This window comes from Pteronotus mesoamericanus, unplaced genomic scaffold (assembly GCF_021234165.1).
Source record: "Pteronotus mesoamericanus isolate MK-2021 breed Mesoamerican mustached bat unplaced genomic scaffold, CSHL_Meso_final contig_90, whole genome shotgun sequence".
NCBI classification, from domain to species: domain Eukaryota; kingdom Metazoa; phylum Chordata; class Mammalia; order Chiroptera; family Mormoopidae; genus Pteronotus; species Pteronotus mesoamericanus.
The window spans coordinates 39,033,317-39,053,066 of NW_026555277.1; the positions used below are offsets into that span (position 1 = coordinate 39,033,317).

The 19,750-nt window shown below is 37.0% G+C and overlaps 1 protein-coding gene across 1 annotated transcript in view; it reads right to left on the reverse strand.

The window, feature by feature from the left end:
- The window catches only part of SLC17A6 (solute carrier family 17 member 6), a 37,396-nt gene extending 34,794 nt beyond the window's left edge, over window positions 1-2,602 (reverse strand). Inside the window, exon 1 of the mRNA XM_054585993.1 lies at window positions 2,079-2,602. Coding sequence (XP_054441968.1) covers window positions 2,079-2,164 — 86 coding nt within the window. The 5' untranslated portion in view covers window positions 2,165-2,602. The remainder of the gene's footprint in view (window positions 1-2,078) is intronic.
- Window positions 2,603-19,750: the final 17,148 nt, after the last annotated feature.

Consider the following 19,750-nt stretch of genomic DNA (forward strand, 5'->3'; position numbering starts at 1 on the left):
CTTCCTCAGCCCCAGGGAGCCAATTCAACGTTTACTCTCCCTCTCCACATCTTACTTTTTTTCCCTTTGATACTCTAGTTTGAAACAAAGGCCTCCGCAACATATGGCCGACACCTAAGCTTCCTACTGCCAGAACATGAATAATTAATTATTCACAATCTTGCGTCATTACTATCTCGGTTACAAACACCGAAAAATATCACGGGCCCATTTCCAAAGACAAAATGGGACTCCCAGGCATACAAACGCGCCCCCAAATCAACTCCGGTAAGATGTTCTACACCAAGGTAGACGGTATCACATTTAGTTTTTGTTTTATGTTTTTTAATTTGCATAGCATTTCACCAGATTTCACCCGTCTGATTTCATTCCTTTTAGGTTTTCATCCTTGGGAGAAGGGAGTAGGGGAAAGCGGAGTGATTGAAAGGTGTTACGAAAAGCTGATCGTGTTGTTCTAGTCCACGGTATATCCGTGAAATAAAAAAAGATGAGGAATATGAAGGATAACATCACTGTGGACCCTTGAGATGGACACTTTCAATATTTAAACAAAGAACTTCTCCATTTACAATTTGCAGGTATCTCTAACCTAGCATATAATTAATTATTATTTGTACCATTTTAAATGATATACCCAGACACAATTGGCTTCACACACGCGGGTAAAGCTAATGAAATTCTAAGATCAGTTCCAAGAATGCATAGCGTGGGAGATGGCTGTCCAGAAATTTGAAGCTACCGGAGGTGGGGGCGGGAGGGGGGTCAGACTTCCAAATGCTACAGAAAAACACCTGGGACTAGGTCACAAACGTATTTACGACTCTGTTAATCCTTATTCCTAAAGTCCGGTCTCAACTGGAGAACATAGGGCAATATATTCTGGGAGAGAAAATTTTAACTAATGAGATTTTATTTATTTATTTTTACACATTGTCTCCATATACTCATCTTGCAAAGTTGAACTCTGCACCTGAACTCCCCACCTGATGGCAGCTGGGCTGGGAAAGAACAGCAGGACAGCTCTCCCCAGGGCAGCTGCGGGACTGCAGGGCCCCTGCGGTATCTACTGCCGCAGAGGTGCCTGGCCAAGCGAGCAGGAAGCCCACCGGAACCAAAGAGATTTGGAAAGCTGGGAGGCACATGGCTTATTTTCTTTACATTTCCTATACATTTCCAAAGGCTCCAGTTTCCCAACTGTGAAAACCAGCGCTCTCTTCAAACCGTTTTGTATGTGTGTGTCTGCCCTCTCTTCTTGATTTTGCTCCCGTTATTAAGAAAAAGGGTATTCCTATAATACCTTGAAAGGAGTTCAAATTGTGAAATTTACAGCACAATTAGTACAATGACTACAGGGAGGATAAAAATTTTTTTAATAATTTCCAGGACTTTCAAAGTCATTATCACGGTTTTTCTTAAGAGTACCGTGACTTTTTCCATGCAAGAAATAGACTTCTAGGAGAGGTCAAATAATGAAAAATACATGTACATTGTTTCTGATTCAGAGAGAAGAACTGCCTCAGCTATCAATTATTGATATATTTTGATTCCTCTTCCTTCTTTACAGAAGGATGATTCCACTGGGAGATTCACTACTCAAGTGGTTTTGAAGCTACACACACACACACACACACACACACACACACACACACAATTTTTGTCATTACTCTTTGGAATTTCTTGATTAATTTTAAATGGTGGTATTTTTAAAAACTCATTTGTCTGCATCGAAGGAATTTAGTTTAGTGTCACTATAAGCACCAAAAGAAAGGTTCTTTGAATCTGTTCTGGTCATTTTCAATTGTAAAAAGGATAAATCCTGGGTAGGAAAAGATGAGAATCTGCAGGTACCAAAACAAAAATTACACACACATACACAAAGCAGACAGGTTCATTTAGTGCAACATTCCTGAATAAATAAGCAGGTTTCCAGAGTAGCCCCGATCCAGCAATGAGCAAGAAAAAAGACTTTCCGATCATATTACATTACAATCTCTCTAAGCAACCAGGGTTTACGGAAATAGCACTGCAGATTTTTTTCATGCTGAGCCCCAGGCAAATATGGGTTTGCTTTTTCTTACCTGTAGATCTGGCCGAGGGATTTTCCAGCAAAATTCTTTAGCCCCTCTTTTCCTGGGGTCAAAATCCTTTGTTTTACCGACTCCATTCTTGCAAAGACTGGTGCCGGGCTCTTGCCAGATTTAAATAGTGATCGCTATAAAAGGCGAGAGTGGCGCATATTGTCTTAACCCCTTAAGGTAGTTGTGGGATTTTTCTTCTCAGCAGAATGGCATTGATGTGCCTCCAGCAAGAGTGCGAGTGAGAGAGGGGAGGCAGAGTGAGAACAGAATACAACAGAATAGCTGCATGCAACCCACGGCTTTTTTTTTTTAATAGGAGAGTTGGTAGACACAATCAGAAAGTCTCATTGGAAGGGGAGGTTCCGGTGGCAAAGGGCGCACGCAGTGCCATGGTATTTGGGCGGGTGCCGATGAGACCTTGTCCTGGAAGTCAATCAACTGAAAAACAGTGTAAATTCCGGTGTTGAAAGCCTTATTGCTGTCAAATCTTCTGGCTTTTAAACGGAATGGTGGAAATATCATAGAACCCTTGTGTAAAGACAAAGACAAAAGAATGGTACTTTTTTTAAAATATGTGTATTTGCTGTAAGGAGCAGAGCACTTCCAAAACTCATGGGAGCATCTTAGGTCTCAGGTGAGCAATGCTGCTATTAGTTTTTTCCTCCTTGCCTACGATCTCCTCCCATCACGCCGGCGCAACTCTGCTCTGCAGTAGAGTCGAATTAAGATGGAGAAAGCTTGCAGCTCTTTGAGGACGTGAGTAAATAACAGATACACAGTTCTGATTTGGGCAGCGTCAGGGAAGATCTTTTCAGCACGGCAGACAGCGCCGTCCGGGCGCGCCTCTGCAGAATGGTTCAGAACCACGGACAGCGTCCGTTGCAGGAAATGGGGAAGCTTCTTTTGGCTGAGCAAATTGCCAAGTTTCTGGAGAAGCTGGGCGGATCGCCCTGACCAAGAACCCTTCTGGGGATTTTCAGAAATGGATGCTATGGAGACCAAGTGGGAAGATGTCATCATCGCCAGACTTTTCAGGGAGAATGGTGCATTTGGCTCTGCAAGAGAGGAAGACTTTATTAAAAATTGACAAGTTACTTCTAGTCTACATTTTACCCAGCACGCTGACAACAAATCTGTTTGTTGCAAGGAAGGAAGATTACAACAAATTTTACTCATGTTTGTGGTATTCTTGGGTACCTGGGCTCCTCTGGATATCAAATATATGCACACAAAATACATAATTATATTGTTCATGTATATTGTTTTAACCCTTGATAAGAAAGTATGAAGGAAGAAAGGAAAGTAGGAAGGAAGGAAAAGAAGAAGGAAGCAGGGGCTGGAGACAGAGAGGAGAGAAAGGGAAAGGATAAAGAATGAAAGAAAAGAATACCTGCAACCTCAGTGCCCTTGATTAAATAAAAAACCAGGTAGTTTAATATATATTCCTTGGAATTTTATAATTGTTCACCTAATTATTCATATCACACTACTGAAGTATCAATATACTAATTAAATTTGTGGCTATACATTGTGCTTGTCAATAAGTAATCACTGTTGATATTTTCAAGATTTATTTTAAATTACTTATATCTCTTTAAAATATAATTTTTGTAATATTTTCTTCTAAAGTAGAATTATAGACATTCATGTAAGACATGTGTTTTCACATATATAGACATAGTATCCATAAATTTATTTCATCAAGTAAACCAAGAAAACTATGTTAGCTCATTGTTAATTATTAATGTGTTTGACATGAATCACAGTCCACTTAGATGCAATTCAGGCAAATGATTACAAAACAGTGTGCCCTTGAACCACATTCTCAAGGTTGAAATATTTGGATTTTATTTAAACCAACAGGGGGAGTAGATTTTCCTTCTTAGGAATCCTGGGACCAAATCTCAAAAGTAGAGATCTAAATACAGAATGATGTAAGAACGTTTCCTGAGTAAGCTAAATAATACAATGGATATGGATACACAGAACAGATAGCTGGAAAACTACCAAAAGTAGCTAATGCTGTCTATCATTGTTAAATTTGATAGTTGTCATATAAATATGTATTATATCTTTTGTAAAACAATGAACCATATTTTTCTAAAGCTCTGGAATGCCTCAAAATAATATCTACCCTCAAAGGTGATCAAATATAAGTAGAAAAAAAAGACACTAAAGTACCTCGAAACAAAAGATTCAAGCTAGTCAGGACCCATCTAGGTGCTTTCCAAAATATCTGTTTTTCAAATCTGTAGTGACCAAATTCATTCAATGTAATTCATTCAGGGATACCCATGATTTTAAAATTCTGTGAAGTGATGCAAAGATAGAAGTTAAATAAATATCTGTGAAGCTTGGATGGCGATATAAAAATGATTCTCCTAAGCACTTCTGCTTAAGTTTCACCCCCAAATGTCTAGAGATATAAACCACATAATTGCTAAGTCTGCATTATATATATCTCGGGGGGCACCAAGAAATACAAATCCAGCATGAAAGCATTATATCTAGAGTAAAATAATTACATTCACCTTTATTGAAATAAATGTCAACTGGATCTCTCCTCCATTCTCTTAGTAACAGGATGAGTGATTGAATAAGAATTACTGCTAATATTGATTTATTCAGCCTAAAAATACTCATTTAGTGCTTACATTTGCACTAGATTCTGGGAATGCCCACTGAAAATTCTCACAAGCTATGGGAAACAGACACATAAATAAAATTACAAATAATTATGGGTGAAATTGGACAAGTAACTCAGCCTAGGAGTGAAAGTAGAGAGAAAAGATTTTAGGAGGTGATGTTTCCTTGTCTGTCTTAATACTTTAAGAGAAATATAGCCCTATGAAAACAATGGAAGCCTAATGGAACTGAGTCAGGATTGATGGTGGTACTTGGAAAACATTCCAGCCAGAGGAGACTTCTTGAGCAAAGTCATAAACAAATGGAAAATGCCATACGTGGAAAATTACAAGAATTGTTACTAAGCCACCTGAGACCAAAGAATTCCATTTAAGCTATTCTTAAATTAATAGCTACTCCCAATACAAAAGTCATACATTCAGACATGACTTACTAATCCAACAAATTTCCTTCATGTGTGGTTCCAAAACCCAAACACTGAATGTGTGCTTTTGTGGCTTTAAGTTCACTAGATTTATCTTTCTGCAAGGAAATATTAGTAGTTATACATATGGCATTAATTTAGTGATATTGAAAAAGGTTTTCCTTTTCTAGACAGTCTCCATTACCCCCAAATCTCCCAGCCAATTTTAACAGTGTCTTAAATTGAATTATTAGACACCTCTTCCTAAATGACAATTATTCCCTCTTCCCAAGCACTCTTAAAAATAAAAGAAGGTTTCATTGATTATAACTAAAGTATGTAGTATATTACAACTTGCAAGTGACTTTTGCTTACATGACTTCATCTATTCCTTATAATTATTCTTTTAAATAAACTCATTTTATTCCAGTTTTATTGAGGAGGAAAATGAGATTTGATGAATTGCCTGACAGCACGCAACCAGTGATAAAGAAGCAGCACGTGTTGTGTATTTTCTCTCCATCTAATATCTTGTCAAAATACAGATTCTGATTCTTCAGGTCTATGGTTGGAGCCCAGGATTCTGCAATTCTAATATGTTTCCAGGATCACTTGTCCATGGATCACACTTTGACTATCAGTGGTGTTGAGTATGAAATGTGAAATCAGCTGACTTGGATTTGGGTCCTGTATTTGCTGATTATTATCCCTATAACTTTGAATCAACCACTAAACTTTAATAAACTTCAGTTTCCTAATTTTTACAAATTAATGTTTGTAGTAAGTGATCTTTATCACCCCTTCTACTTATAAAATTCTATGACTTTCTTATTAATTTATTCATTGATGTAAAACCTGTTTGTTTTTTCTAGCTTAAGACTTTCCTGTTGTATATGAGCTAAATGGTTAATAATCAACTGAGAAAAATGCCATTAATACAGAGAACCATGCTCCTTTCTCAAAGTTCTATCTTCTCATATATTTAAAGAAGAGTAAATTTATTGCTTATTTTACTACGAGTAGATGTTAAGTTCTATATACAGTTGTTTAAATAACTGCCGCATAGTATTCTTTGAAGTTCAATAAGCTAATTCCTAATAGCACTGTGATGGCCTTTCATTTGTCTACACCCTTGCCTGAGGAAATACTTTTGAGATATCATTTAAATGTCTTGCAAATGTTGCCCTCTGGTGGAAGGATATGTTATTATTTTAGAAGCAATTGTAGTCCTTAATTGCATAATTAAAACTGTTGTACTGTTTTCTTTTTTTCTTTCTTCTCCTCATCCACTTCCCCTTCTCCCCCTCCTGCACTCTTTCCCTTTTTTTAATACTCCCCTCCTCCATCTTCTTTTTGATACTTGTTAAACCAAATCCTATAGCTAAACATATAAAGTATCTTTGTGAGCATTTACTATCACCTGAACAAGTGCTAAATGTTTTTAGAAATAACTTCTTTTTATTAAAATCCTTCAGTTAATTAGAGTTATTAAAAGAAACTTCCCTCCACTCAAATTAAGAAATGGCAAGGTAATCATATGGGAAAACTGCTCGAAGTTTCTAATTGTAACAGAATGAAGTGTGATAATTTTATGAATATTTCAAAATAGTAATAGGTTTGCTAAGTTTCCTTTTCTGTCACTAGGTGTCTCTCTATATGTATACATATATACAAATATAAGGCATTTAATGTATTTAATTGTATTTAATGCTAATTATAAATTATTGCTAAGGTGTTTTTAAGGAAAACTTATTTCAAAAAATATTTCAAAGTGTCTAATACTGAAGATTTTTTAATGCAACATCCTTTATTTATTTATATTTGTATTATCTTTTTTTAATCACTATTTAGCCCCTTTACACCCCTTTCCCCTCTGCAATCACCACACTGTTGTTCATGTGCATGAATCCTTTTTCCTTTTTGCTGGATCCCTTCACCCCCACCCCTTCCCCTCCGCCAGAGCTGTCATCCTGCTCTCTCTCTATGAATCTGACTCTTGCTTGTTAGTTCAGTTTGTTCATTAGATTCCACATAGGAGTGAAATCATATGGTATTTGTCTTTCTCTTACAGGCTTATTTCTTTTAGCATAACGTTCTTCAGGTCCATCCATACTGTCACAAAGAGTAAAAGTTTCTTCTTTTTATGGCAGAGTAGTATTCCATTGTGTAGATATCCCATAGTTGTTTTATCCACTCATCGACTGATGGACACTTGGGCTGCCTCCACATCTTGGTGATTGCAGACAATGCTGCAATGAACATAGGGGTGCATATATTCTTTTGAATTAGTGTTTGGGTTCCTTTGTACCTATTCCCAGAAGTGGGATTGCTGGGTCAAAAGGCAGATCCATTTTTAATTTTTTGAGATATCTCCACACTGCTTTTCACTGTGTCTTCACCAACCTGCATTCCACCAGCAGTGCACAAGATTCCCTTTTCTCTATGTCTTTACCAGCACTTGTTGTTTGCTGATTTATTGATGATAGTCATTCTGACGAGCGAGGTGATATCTCATTGTGATTTAATTTGCATTTCTCTGATGATCAGTGATGACAGTGATCCTCTTTTGATATGTCTATTTGCTATCTGGATGTCCTCTCTGAAGAAGTGTCTATTCAGGTCCTTTGCCCATTTTGACTGGATTGTTTGTTTGGTTGGTTGGTGCTGTGTTTTGCAAGTTCTTTTTAAATTTTGGATATTATCCCTTTATCTGATGTATTGGTGAACATGTTCTCCCATTTCATAGGTTGTGTTTTTATTTTTTTGGTAGTTTCCTTTGCTGTGCAAAAACTTTTTAGTTTGATGTAGTCCCATTTGTTTATTTTTTCTTTTATTATTTTACCCTACCTGGGGAGCTGTAACAGATAAAATACAGCTATGAGCAATGTCCAAGATTTTATTGCATATGTTTCCTTCTAGGATTTTTATGGATTCGGGTCTAACATTTAAGTCTTTAATCTATTTTGAATTTATTCTTGTGTGTTGGGTAAGAAGGTGGTTTAGTTTCATTTTTCTGCACATATCTGTTCAATTTTCCCAACACCATTTATTGAATAAACTATCTTTAACCCATTGCACGTACTTGCTTCCTCTGTCACATATTAACTGTCTATAAAGGTTTGGGTTTATTTCTGGGCTCTCTATTCTGTTCTGTTGATCTATGTGTCTGTTTTTATGTCACTACCATGCTGTTTTTATTACAATAGCCTTATAGTATAGTTTAATATTAGGTAGCGTGATTCTTCCAACTTTGTTTTTCATTCTCAGGATCACTGTTACGCAGGGCCTTTTGTGGTTCCATATAAAATTTTGAAATATTTGTTCCAGTTCAGCAAAATACATCTTTGGAATCTTGATAGGAATTGTGTTGAGTCAATAGATTTCTTTGGGCAGCAAGGACATTTTAATGATGTTAATTCTTCCTATCCATGAACATGGTATGTACCTCCACTTATTTGTATCTTCTTCAATCTTCTTCTTCAGTGTCATAATTTTCCTAGTACAAGTCTTTTACATCCTTGGTTAAACTATTCCTAGGTATTTTATTCTTTTTGAAGCAATCATGAATGGGATTGTTTTCTTACTTTCCTTTTGTGTTAGTTCATTACTGGCATATAAAAATGCAACTGATTTCTGGATATTAATTTTTGTATCCTGTACTTTGCTAAATTAATTAATTTATCAGTTCTAGTAATTTTTTTATGGAGTCTTTTGGGCTCTTTATATACAGTATCATATTATCTATAAATAAATAAATTTTACTTCTTCCTTTCCAACTTAGATGCTTTTGATATCTTCTTCTTGTCTGATTGCTGTGGCTATTTCAACAAATATTCACTCAAGAGATATTTGCATCTATTGTGGGTTTGGTCTTTTTCTGGGATATAGTAAACTAATTCAACAGAGCTTTATAACTTTTATAATAAATATAGAGAGTTTTCTTAAAAAGAAAATTACTTGAAAAAGTTTTTTTGCAATATGGCTTTATTTGACTTTGAATTTCTAAATCAATGTACATGCTACTGATCATATACTTTTTCCAGGTTGAGACTATACAAAGAAGCTCTAAGATTCATCTGTCTCTTTGTTCTTATCAAAGGTTTTGAAGGGATCAGTTTTTAGTTCAGCTTCATTTGACTTTACTTTCCAGTTACAGCCTCAGAGATATTTCCAAGAAATTATAATTATACAATTTCTTGAGGGCCAGAGGTAGAAGAAATAATTTAGTTTGTCTTATCCACATCTGTGTATATAACATCTAATCCTCTGCACTGCTGTATTTAGTGAACCAGTATAAAATATCTTTTAATTACTCTGTGATCTGCCTGGTTAAAAAATTGGAAGGAGGAAGTTTTAAATAGATGTATATTATAATCTTAAGAATATATATTTACTTACCAAAAATATATGTATGAAATCATATGTGCAATGTGTCCAATTTGTGCACATCTTACACTGTATAGTTTATAATTAGAAAGATTTATATATTTAATTCTAGTTCTTTATTTTTGCCCTCAAGGAAAAAAAAAAACCTTATTCACTACATGTCACTGTGCCTTGGAAATATCCAAGGTTTAAAGTGAATGAAGACCAAATGCTGTTTTTTATTGTCAGAAAAGTTTTTCTATTTTTGAATCCCATATTATATACACAGAGTAATGTAATAAATTACAGAAGGACTTTGAAAGCATTGGGTCTCAAAAATATTTTTCTGAAATAAAATGTTTGATTGTATAAATAAATGTTTGGGAAAATTAAGAATAGAAAAAAATGCAACTTGTAAAGAGAATAAAAAGAATGCTATATACTTCAATATGAAAAAGACCAAGGCAGAGATCACCACAGCTAACAGTATTTTAGAGAAAAATAGGTTAAATGACAAATGTATTTTGGAGATCTGATGAAATCATGCTTGACTGAAATGTCTATTTCTGGGTCCTATAAAATCTTAGTTTGCTTTCACTACCCTGGGTTACTGACTCTTTCTCTCCCTTTGGGTACAATATGCTTGTCATTCCAGATTTTGAAATACTGTCTTCCTTGAAGGAAAGCGTCTAACATTATTGAAATCTCCCACTTGGCTGAGAACACCTGGGGAATACAGAATACTTTGCTGTTGAAAGCATACTTTAATTATAATTTTGGAGAAGTAAAAACAATAATAGCAACAACAAAATGAAATACAATGGTGATCATAAATATTTTCTAACTGCTGTCCTCTAGTGGTCATAAAAAGAAAAAATTTCTTTGCGTTGAAAAGGCTGGCCTAAAAGGTTGATTTAAACTGTTTGAAGGTAACGGGTAAACATGTTTCAAATGATATTCATATTATATGTGTGGCTTTTTTACTAGCATAAAAATAAAATAGCAGATAAACTTGTATTTAAAAGTTGTGCCAGAACTTGCACAATTTTTCATGCCTGCCGGTGGGATTATGGTAACGGTAAAGACACCATTATACTGTGGTGAAAACCACAGTGGGTAGGTCTTATTCTGTAAAACAGAGAGGCTGTGGTCATTCACTGAGACTCTTTGGATATTCAGCACCAATCCTTTCAGTCATTTATTGTGGAGAAACAGAGTCAGAGATCTATCAAACCACACCTGAAACCTGCTCTGGAACTAGACTGACTCACCAAATTCTGAATCCATTCAACCTTTTTAATTAACACTTAAGCCAGTTTGAGCTGGAGTGTCCATTAATTGCAACTGAGTGAATCTTGATATATCACCTTAAATGTATTTGGATGGATAAATGTAGGAATGAAACAAAAATGGATAAACAGAGTCAAGTTTTAGAATATAAATTAAAAACACTGGAAAGGGGGTAGGGTCATACAAGAGTAATTATAGAGCAATATAGAGCAACAATATTAGAAAGATGAAAATATCAGCTTCTTTAAAGCCTTCAAAATATTTTCTTATAATATTTAATATTATAGGGAATTTTCCCAGTTCTTCCTGACACCTGCTCATTGGCCAACAACTGTTCGGACACTACCATTCCAAGTTGATTTTCCGCTTTTTTTTCTACACACTCCCACAAATCAGAACACTCTGCTACTCACAGAAGCCCCATTCCCTGCCCTTCTGCCTTTATTTTCACCGTCACTCTCACCCTAACGCTCTTTCCCCTTCCTTCCATCCGCCAGAGTCCACATCGCTTATCATTTGAGACCCAGATCAAATGCGTTCTCGTTCATGAGGTTTTTTCCTTTATCCCTGCAGAGCAAATGGAGATCCTGCCCTGTCACTGGAAGAAATGTACAACTGTGGATAATGTAACTAAAATCCATCGTGCCTCAGTTTTTTATCTGTTAAATGGAATAAGTTGTAGCTACCTTATTAGCAGAATAAATTAAATAACGCATATAAGCTACTTTTTGCAGTGCCCGGCACATAACTACTTGATATATGAGAGCGATCATTATATTGATGGCTATTATTATTATCTAAACTTCTTGTATAACACTTGTCTTTCTACCATTCAGTCTTTGAAAGGGGAGCCCATATGGGCATCGTGTGCATTTTCCGTAAGTCTTTCTACAATACCTGACAAACATTATAAACAGCAAACAGAGCTGAATAAACCAATCCTCCTAATCTTTACTAATAGGTTCTTCTTGTGGCAAAGGGTATTGTATTAGTTTCCAAGGGCTGCCATAGCAAATTATGACATTGAAATAACAGAAATTTAGTTTTTTACAACTTAGGAAGCTAGAAATCCAAACTCAAGAAGCAAGCAGGCTTGGCTCCTTCTGTGAGGGAGAAATCATTCCATGTTATTTTCCTGGGGTCTAGTGGTTTGTGGCAATCCCTGTAGCTCCTTAGTCTAGATATGTGACACTCAGATCTCTGCCTTTCTCATCACGTTGCTTTCTTTCTGTGTCTTTCAGTCCTTTCTTCTTAGGGTCAGAAAAGACCCTTAGCTTAGCCAAGGGTCGCTCAATATGGGGCCCACCCTCAATCAGGAATGATTTTATCTCAAGGCCCAAATTTTACCTCATGGCCTATACAAGGTAACATTCTGAGGTCTGGGTTCATGTGAATTTTGGGGAGACACTATTCAACCCACAACAAATATGTATAAGGCTCCTTCCCACTTCTGAACAATTTTAAGAAAAATATACATTTTACAGCCTGACTGCATAGATCCAGGCCCTGGCCTACTCTTCAGTCCTTAACGCAGTTGTACAAGGTCTGTCCAGAAGGTATCCAAGCCATGTAATATGAAAAATAGAGACATTTATTGAAGAAGATGCAAGATATAAGAAACATTGTACCTAAGCCAATAATGCCTCAGTCCCCTTCAAAGTAGGCATCCTGGGACCTCACACAGTTCTCCCAATCACTATCAGCTGTCCTATTATATTTTCCTGAATCTCATCAATGGTCTGAGATCTCTTCCCTTTCAAATGTGATTTCAGTTTTGGAAAAAGCCAGAAGTCACAGGACACCAAATCTGGGTTGTAGTGGGGCTGAGTCACCTGGTGATTTGATGTTTCACCAAAAACTCTGCACAAGACATGATGCAAGAGTGGGCGCATTGTCGTGATGAAGCTGCCAATCACCAGTCGCCCATAGCTGTGGTCTTCTTGAATCATCTGAATCATTTGTGCAGAGAAACATTCAAGTTTAATGCAAAATTTGATGCAGATTTGTTGCTCTACTTGCTCAGTCATTTTGAATGTGATGGTCACACAGTGCACATGCTCACTGAACAGCCTCTCCAACCCATCACTGAGTAGTACAGTGAAGTCGTCATTATTCACCCGTGCGCATTCCAGTGCACTCTCCTTGGCTACCAGGTTACACCGATGTCTTGCAAACCATTTTCATTATATTAACAATGGCTGGACTTATTCTGGACAGGTCTTGTATAATGCTTATTTCCATCAAATAATAATTGAATGCATTTCAGTTCATTAACATTTAATATCTGTCTCCCCATGGAGCTGTACACTCCACAGAGATAAGAACTCTCTTTAGTAAAATAAGTACTCCGGTTGCCTGGGATTGAATCCTCCTTGGGGGAGTTTTCTAATCTGTTCAAGTCTCAGTTTCCTCATATGAAATGGCTATTAACAACATTACTTACCTCAAGCAAGTGTTGTGAGGATTAAATGAGATCCTGTAGGTAAAACACATAGCTCACAATGCCTGGCACATCCTAAGTGTTTAAACATTGTTAATTAGTATTAATATATTTTTTAGTCTCTGGCATCTAGTTGAGTGAGTGAATGAATGAGCCAGGTCACTGGCCAGATCTAGAAATGCAATCTCTGCCGCAGAACAGTGTAACAATTCAATAGGTTCTGGTGACCTTGTTTCATTAAAGATTTTCTCTAACCAAAGGACCTACAAAGCCCAAGGAAAGAGCTGCCTAACACCCCTGCCCCCAAAGAATTTCCTCTACTATAACCTTTACAACCCCATTTAGAACAAGAATTAAAAAAAAAAAAGGTTCAGAGAATTCAATTTGTTTCTAGCCCTGGGCCGGCGGCAGGGGGGAGGTGTCTTTTGGAGCTGGGGAAAAGGCTTGTGGGAGCGCAGTGAAAAAGGTCTTGATGAGCAAGTCTGGTTCCTTCATGGTGAAGTGTGACTTCAGGCATCAGTGCCTTCGTGTGAGGAGGGCTACAAGGTCATCAGGACTTCGTAGCTTTTAAAGTGCTTCTCTACAGTCTCGGGGGAAAAGAAAATAAAGGCGCCTTTAAAATTTAAAAGAATATCATTCACTACCCTAAGAATAAATTGGTGTTCTGGAACAAATATGCCCATTGAAGAACATGCAATATTTATTTCTGCCTTGCCTTTACAGCATACTGACAATTCAGTGGCACAGCTTTGCCATCAGACTGACCTGGTTTAAAACTTGGGTGGAAACGTCACTTTCTTGTTAAAGTGAGTCATGAATCATACAGCTGTCTAATCTACTTTTGCAGAGGCTGGGGGTGGGGGGTGGGGCTGACAGATTCCCCTCAGGCCTCATCTCCCAGGGACTGTGATTTATACTTCCAGGGTGGTTCAAGGATTCTAAATGTAGAATATCAGGAATTAAAAAAAAAAAAAATTCAAGGCTAATGACCTGCAGACCTTATCTTGAAGAAAAAAAAAAAAACCCAGCAAGAAAATGACTGCTGCAGACACCACTTGGTGTCAACATAGAAAAGGTACAGATTTACCTGTGTCCTGTGGCAGACACAGCTGGTTGACTCCCCCACTGACACTGGTGGCAAACCACAGCCCCTCAGCTGGTGAAATAGACATTGACTGTCTATGGCTGCTCGTCATCTTCTGAATTGCCTGATACAGAAGCGAGGGTCTTGTTAACTGGACCTGCCACCTGAACCCATGTGCTCATGAGAATGACCCGAAAGGCAGCACTGTTGAGTTTCCGTTGGTTATTGTAGATGGTCGATGGTTGAGGTGCCTGGATTTTGGCATCCTCAGTGGCAATGGTGGCCATTTCCTAGTGGGGGTTTTCCCAGGGCTTTCACAGTTCGCCACTAAAAGTCTTGTGTCTCCAGGACCCTGCTCAATGCCGGCAAACCTGGATAATTTGTGACCCTGTGGGCTAAGGCAACATTGTCAACGCAGGTTTAGTAAACTCAAGTTTCAGTAAACACAGTTCTGGAAGTTAGCACTAAGCAGTGGCACTGGCTGAAGTTTCTGGTGTGTTTTGCAGTCGGATTCTGAAATTTCCGCCTAGGACCTGAACTGAGGGTGTCTCCCCTCGCCCTTCCAATGGTTTCATGAGCTGCTGAATACACTTCTAAGCTGAAACCAGCATGAGTGAATTTGTTGTTTTCGAAGAAGGTTGCTAATACGCGTTCTTGCTGCTTCAGATACCACCATGACACTTATAGATATAGTAGAGAAATAACATGAAATGATGAAAATGAAGATAAAGATCAACAGTAAAGGATGACCGAATGGAAGGAGAGAGCTGGTGGCTTTGCTGGTATAATTAAAACAATAAGTAAGTCCTGGAACTGCCTACCTGTAAGACATCTTGTACTTGAGATAATAAATGTCTGGTTTTAGGTCCTTATACCTCAGTTAAGTAGCTGTCTTAACTGATACGGGCTCATGCTGCTATGTAAGCGGTTGTTTCTCGCTCAGTAGTATGTGGCCTCATTTCTCTGCCAATAACACCAACTGACAGGTCTCTGATGACTGGAAAGCCCAAATTTCCTCAGATGTCCTGTCTTCTTTCTTCACAAAGTTTTATTCATCTGTGTTTTGAACAGTTTTCTAATTTTTTCTGTGAAACTATCTCAGATTAGTTGCTTGTTGAAATTTCAAAATATGAGAATAAAGATATTGTTATATTTAAATATATTGATAAACTATAGGTACAAAATAGTTGAGAATGATTAAAAATGACTGTAAAAGCGTGTGGATAATTGCTGTCACAGCACAGGTTTCTGTGCCGCTAAGGGATTACATCATCTTTTTTGTTCCTTCAAAACTTTATATCCTGACTCTGCAAAATTGGTCCTAGAAGAAATAGGATAGACACTTTATATCTCCTTCAAACAAGGAATGAGACAGGTATTGATGGTGAGAAGTTTCACTGGGTTGCTCTGATCAGATGATTAAAAGATGAAAAAGGGAAAAAGAGGGGAGGGAAGAAAGGGAAGGTAAGGAAGAAAGAAAGAGTAAGTGACAAAAATAAAGGAACAAAAATAATGTAGGATGTAAGAATGAGATTAATCTAAATTGCAGGTCCAGTATAAAAAGCAAGTGATTAAGGGCACACATTACCTGACTTGTTTTTAAGTAAAATCCCATTTGTCATCTTATTTAAAAACTCTTTCAGCTAACCTTTGCACTTTTTTCCCTTCGATGTGTTAGTGGTTCATCTATCTTCCCAAAAGGAACACTTAGCTAAGACAAGAAAACATCAGCAAGGCACAGCGCTTCCAGCCCACTCCTCCCTTCGCCCTGCACCCTTCCTGCCGCAGCGGCACGGCGGGTACAGACATCCCGTTCCCATGTGCCGAGCCCTGCTCTCTCAGGACCTGTGATGCACCAGACTCACCAAAGCCACTTGCTGCTGACATGCTGCGGGTACGCCTCGTGGTATCTGGAACCTGCAGGCATCTGTACCTTAGTCTCTATTAGTCTCTTTACTTTCCCTGAATTTGCTTTCTCTGGCATCCTACCTCTTATTTTCACACCATTTGTGAAAATAAAAATTAATCATTTCTGACCCAGTATGTCAATCTATATCATACATCCTCCAGGACAGCCTTCACAAATCATTTATGTTGCAACTGAAATCCACAACTATGTGAACTATTTTTTTTTAAGCAGCTAATTCATTTCACTTCTAAGCAAGCTTTCAAAGAAAAAATAATTGGCTCCATTGTTTTATATTGGAGAAGTTACTTTATTCATGAGTTTCTACTTCTTTACATACGATATAAAGATAGCAATCCCTATTTTACAAAATTGTGTTGACAGATAAAATAGTACATAATGTATAAAGTGCTTAATTTTAGCATTGCGCCCAGCACATAGGCAAAAGCATATTTCTCTCTTCTGATCCCTACTACTCTAGCAATGAAGTTTCTTTTAAAAGAAAATATTTATTTTTTAGAGAGAGCAGAGAGAGAGGGAGAGAAACATCAAACCAGTGACCTTTGGCTTTGTGGGCTGACACTCCAATCAACTTAGCCGCTCCAGCCAGCGCCTGAAGTTTCTCAGGAACACTAGGTTTTGCCGGAGTACTCAAGTGGGTCTAGAAGAAGTATTCTTAGAAGATTTTGTGGCAAATGGAGTAGCAATAAAAGACTCAAAGGGTCTCAACCTGTGGATAATGAAAGTTTCCAGGGATAGGAAGTACATCCATTAAAACAACCTGCTCTAAGGGAAGATAATGTTGGAACTTTATCACTAAATTTTATGTTTTTTTAAGATTTTATTTATTTTTAGGGAAGGGAAGAGAGGGAGAGAAACATCAATGTGTGGCTGCATTTTGTGTGCCCCCTGCTGGGGACCTGGCCTGCAACCCAGGCACGTGCCCAACCCTGGGAATCGAACCGGTGACCCTTTAGTTCACAGGCTGGCGCTCAGTCCACTGACCCACACCAACCAGGGCTTATCACTAAGTTTTACTTTTCAGGAATTCCTCCAACACAAATACATGAGGTGGGCACATGGTGGAAAATATAGTAATTAAGAACCAGTCTTATTTAGCCCTGAATCTAAATCCTCTTTCTGCTTTGGGGATACAGAATGCTGGCTGTAGAGTTATTGAAACAAATCTATGTATAAGCAGATCCACACAGTTCCAACCTGTATCCCCAACTGCAGATTTATTTCCAAGTATTCATGTGATATGTTAAGTCAACAATGAAAACATGGTGAATCCATTATTTATTGTTAAGCATATGAGAATAATGCAGACAATGGCTTGATTGGCCTGATGATAAGTGGCATTATGTCATTGTTAATATTTTGATTTTTGGTTGAATAAAAATGTATGTTCATAAAAATAAAAAAATCCTCTCTCTGGCATTTATTAACAATACCTAGATAGGTTAGTTTACTTCTGTGACTAAATTTCTTCATTTGTTCAATGGGATAATAGTATTTCAAATACAGGAATAATATAAGAATGAAATGTGGTGTTTAATAGTAAGCACACAATACATAAATGATAATTATGTTCCATTCATTCCACAAATGTTGATGCATGAAGGAACTGGATGCAGCCATGTAACTGTTTCCTGAACCATGAGCATCTTGGTTGCCTTGGGATAACATATATGGAAGAGAGAGGACATTGTTCTTTCCAACAATGACTTTCTGGCACCATTATCACCAAATCGCTATTTTTATGAGAACCACAGATACTACTATAAAGACCAAGACAGATTTAGATACTTCCTGAGCCCACAGAATTTTTCATCCATCTACATTATCTTTAATATTGGTTATTGTTTTGGTTTAGGAGTACCAATTTAAGAATCAGAAACACAGATCTGAACCCCAGCTTGGCCAAATACTAGCAAGGAGACTTATGACTGTATATTTAATGCACCATGATATGAATGTCTACTTCAGGATTTTTAAAATTTTAGTGACTGCCACTGACACATAACTTATAAATGTCACTCATTTGAAGTGTTGAGAGTGAGTTTTGACAAATGAATAACCAAGTCACTGCAATCATCATCAACAGAACATTTCCTTCATACCTAAATCTTTCCTCGTGCCTTTTGCCTATCTGTATACTTAACCCTGTGTCCTTGATCCATTTTGCCTGTTCTAGGATTTTTTATTGGAATCACATAATAGGTACTCTGGTATATGACTTCTTTCACTCAGAATAATAGTTTTGATATTTATCCATGTTGTTACAAATATTAGTAATTAATTCCTTTTTATTCTGTTCTGTTGCATGTATATGCCATTTGTTTATCCATTTACTGTTACTGGAAATTGAAATTATTTACAGTTTCTGGCCATTATGAATAAGGCCCCTGTAAATATTTGAGTATGGGCCTTCGAAGTATATGGTATTTTCTTGGGATTGCTAGGCCATGTGGCAAGCATCTATTTAACTTAGAAACAAAAAACAAAAAAACTGCCAACCTGTTTTCAAAACAATGGCAATTATATCACTTTATATTCCCACCAATGGCTCCATCCTTGCCAACCCTTGGTATGGAGGTTTAATTTAGCCATTCTAGAAAGTGGGCAGTTATCTCATTGTGATTTCAGTTTGTATTTCCCTGATTACTAATGATTCTGAGTGTTTTTTGAATGTCTATTTTACAGCCACAAATGCAGGTTTACCTGTGTTTTTCTCTCCTTTCCTAGATATTGGTTCTATTGGTTCACCAAAAAGTCCGTTTAGTTTTTCCCATAAAATAAAGACACATAATTCATTTTCACCAATAACTTGATTGATTCGGATATTTTGAGTATGCCAGCCATCTCCAGTGTGGTATAATGCTGAACTCTTCTCAGTTAATGCCTCAATTTGACAACTATTAACTTCAGCTGGTCTACCTAAACTTGGAGCATCACTCAGCAAGAAATCTCCAGCACAAACTTCGAAAATCACTTTTGACATGTTCAATCAGTCACAGCACCTTCTCCATACACTGCACAAATCTTTTTTTTTTTTTTTGCATTTGGTTGCATTTTACCTTTCTTGAAATTACATAATATGCTGAAAACACATATTTTCTTCTATCTTCAACATTAAAATGGCTACACAAAAATTCACCAATTTTTGTTTTTTTTTAATGTATGCTGATATGACAGCTGTCACAATACAATCTAACAAATTTGTTTTGAATGAAGTCAAGGACAACTAAACATTATTAGAACCATCTTACAGAAAAAAACTAACTTTTTGGCCAAACCAATATATGGTCACAAGGCTCCCTGTGCCTTATAATTTTCTGATACTTTCAATCAATTTTTAAAAACATTTTATCCAATTTTTCTAGTGTTTTTTTGTTTGTTTGTTTGTTTTTTAGGGTTTCAGTGGTCTGAACAAAGCTCAGGGTATTATTCCTGAAAGTGTAATTTCTTGTTTCTAATTATGAAGGCGATGAGTCTAACATGTTACATTGAGAACAATGTTTTCTGATGCTTTCCA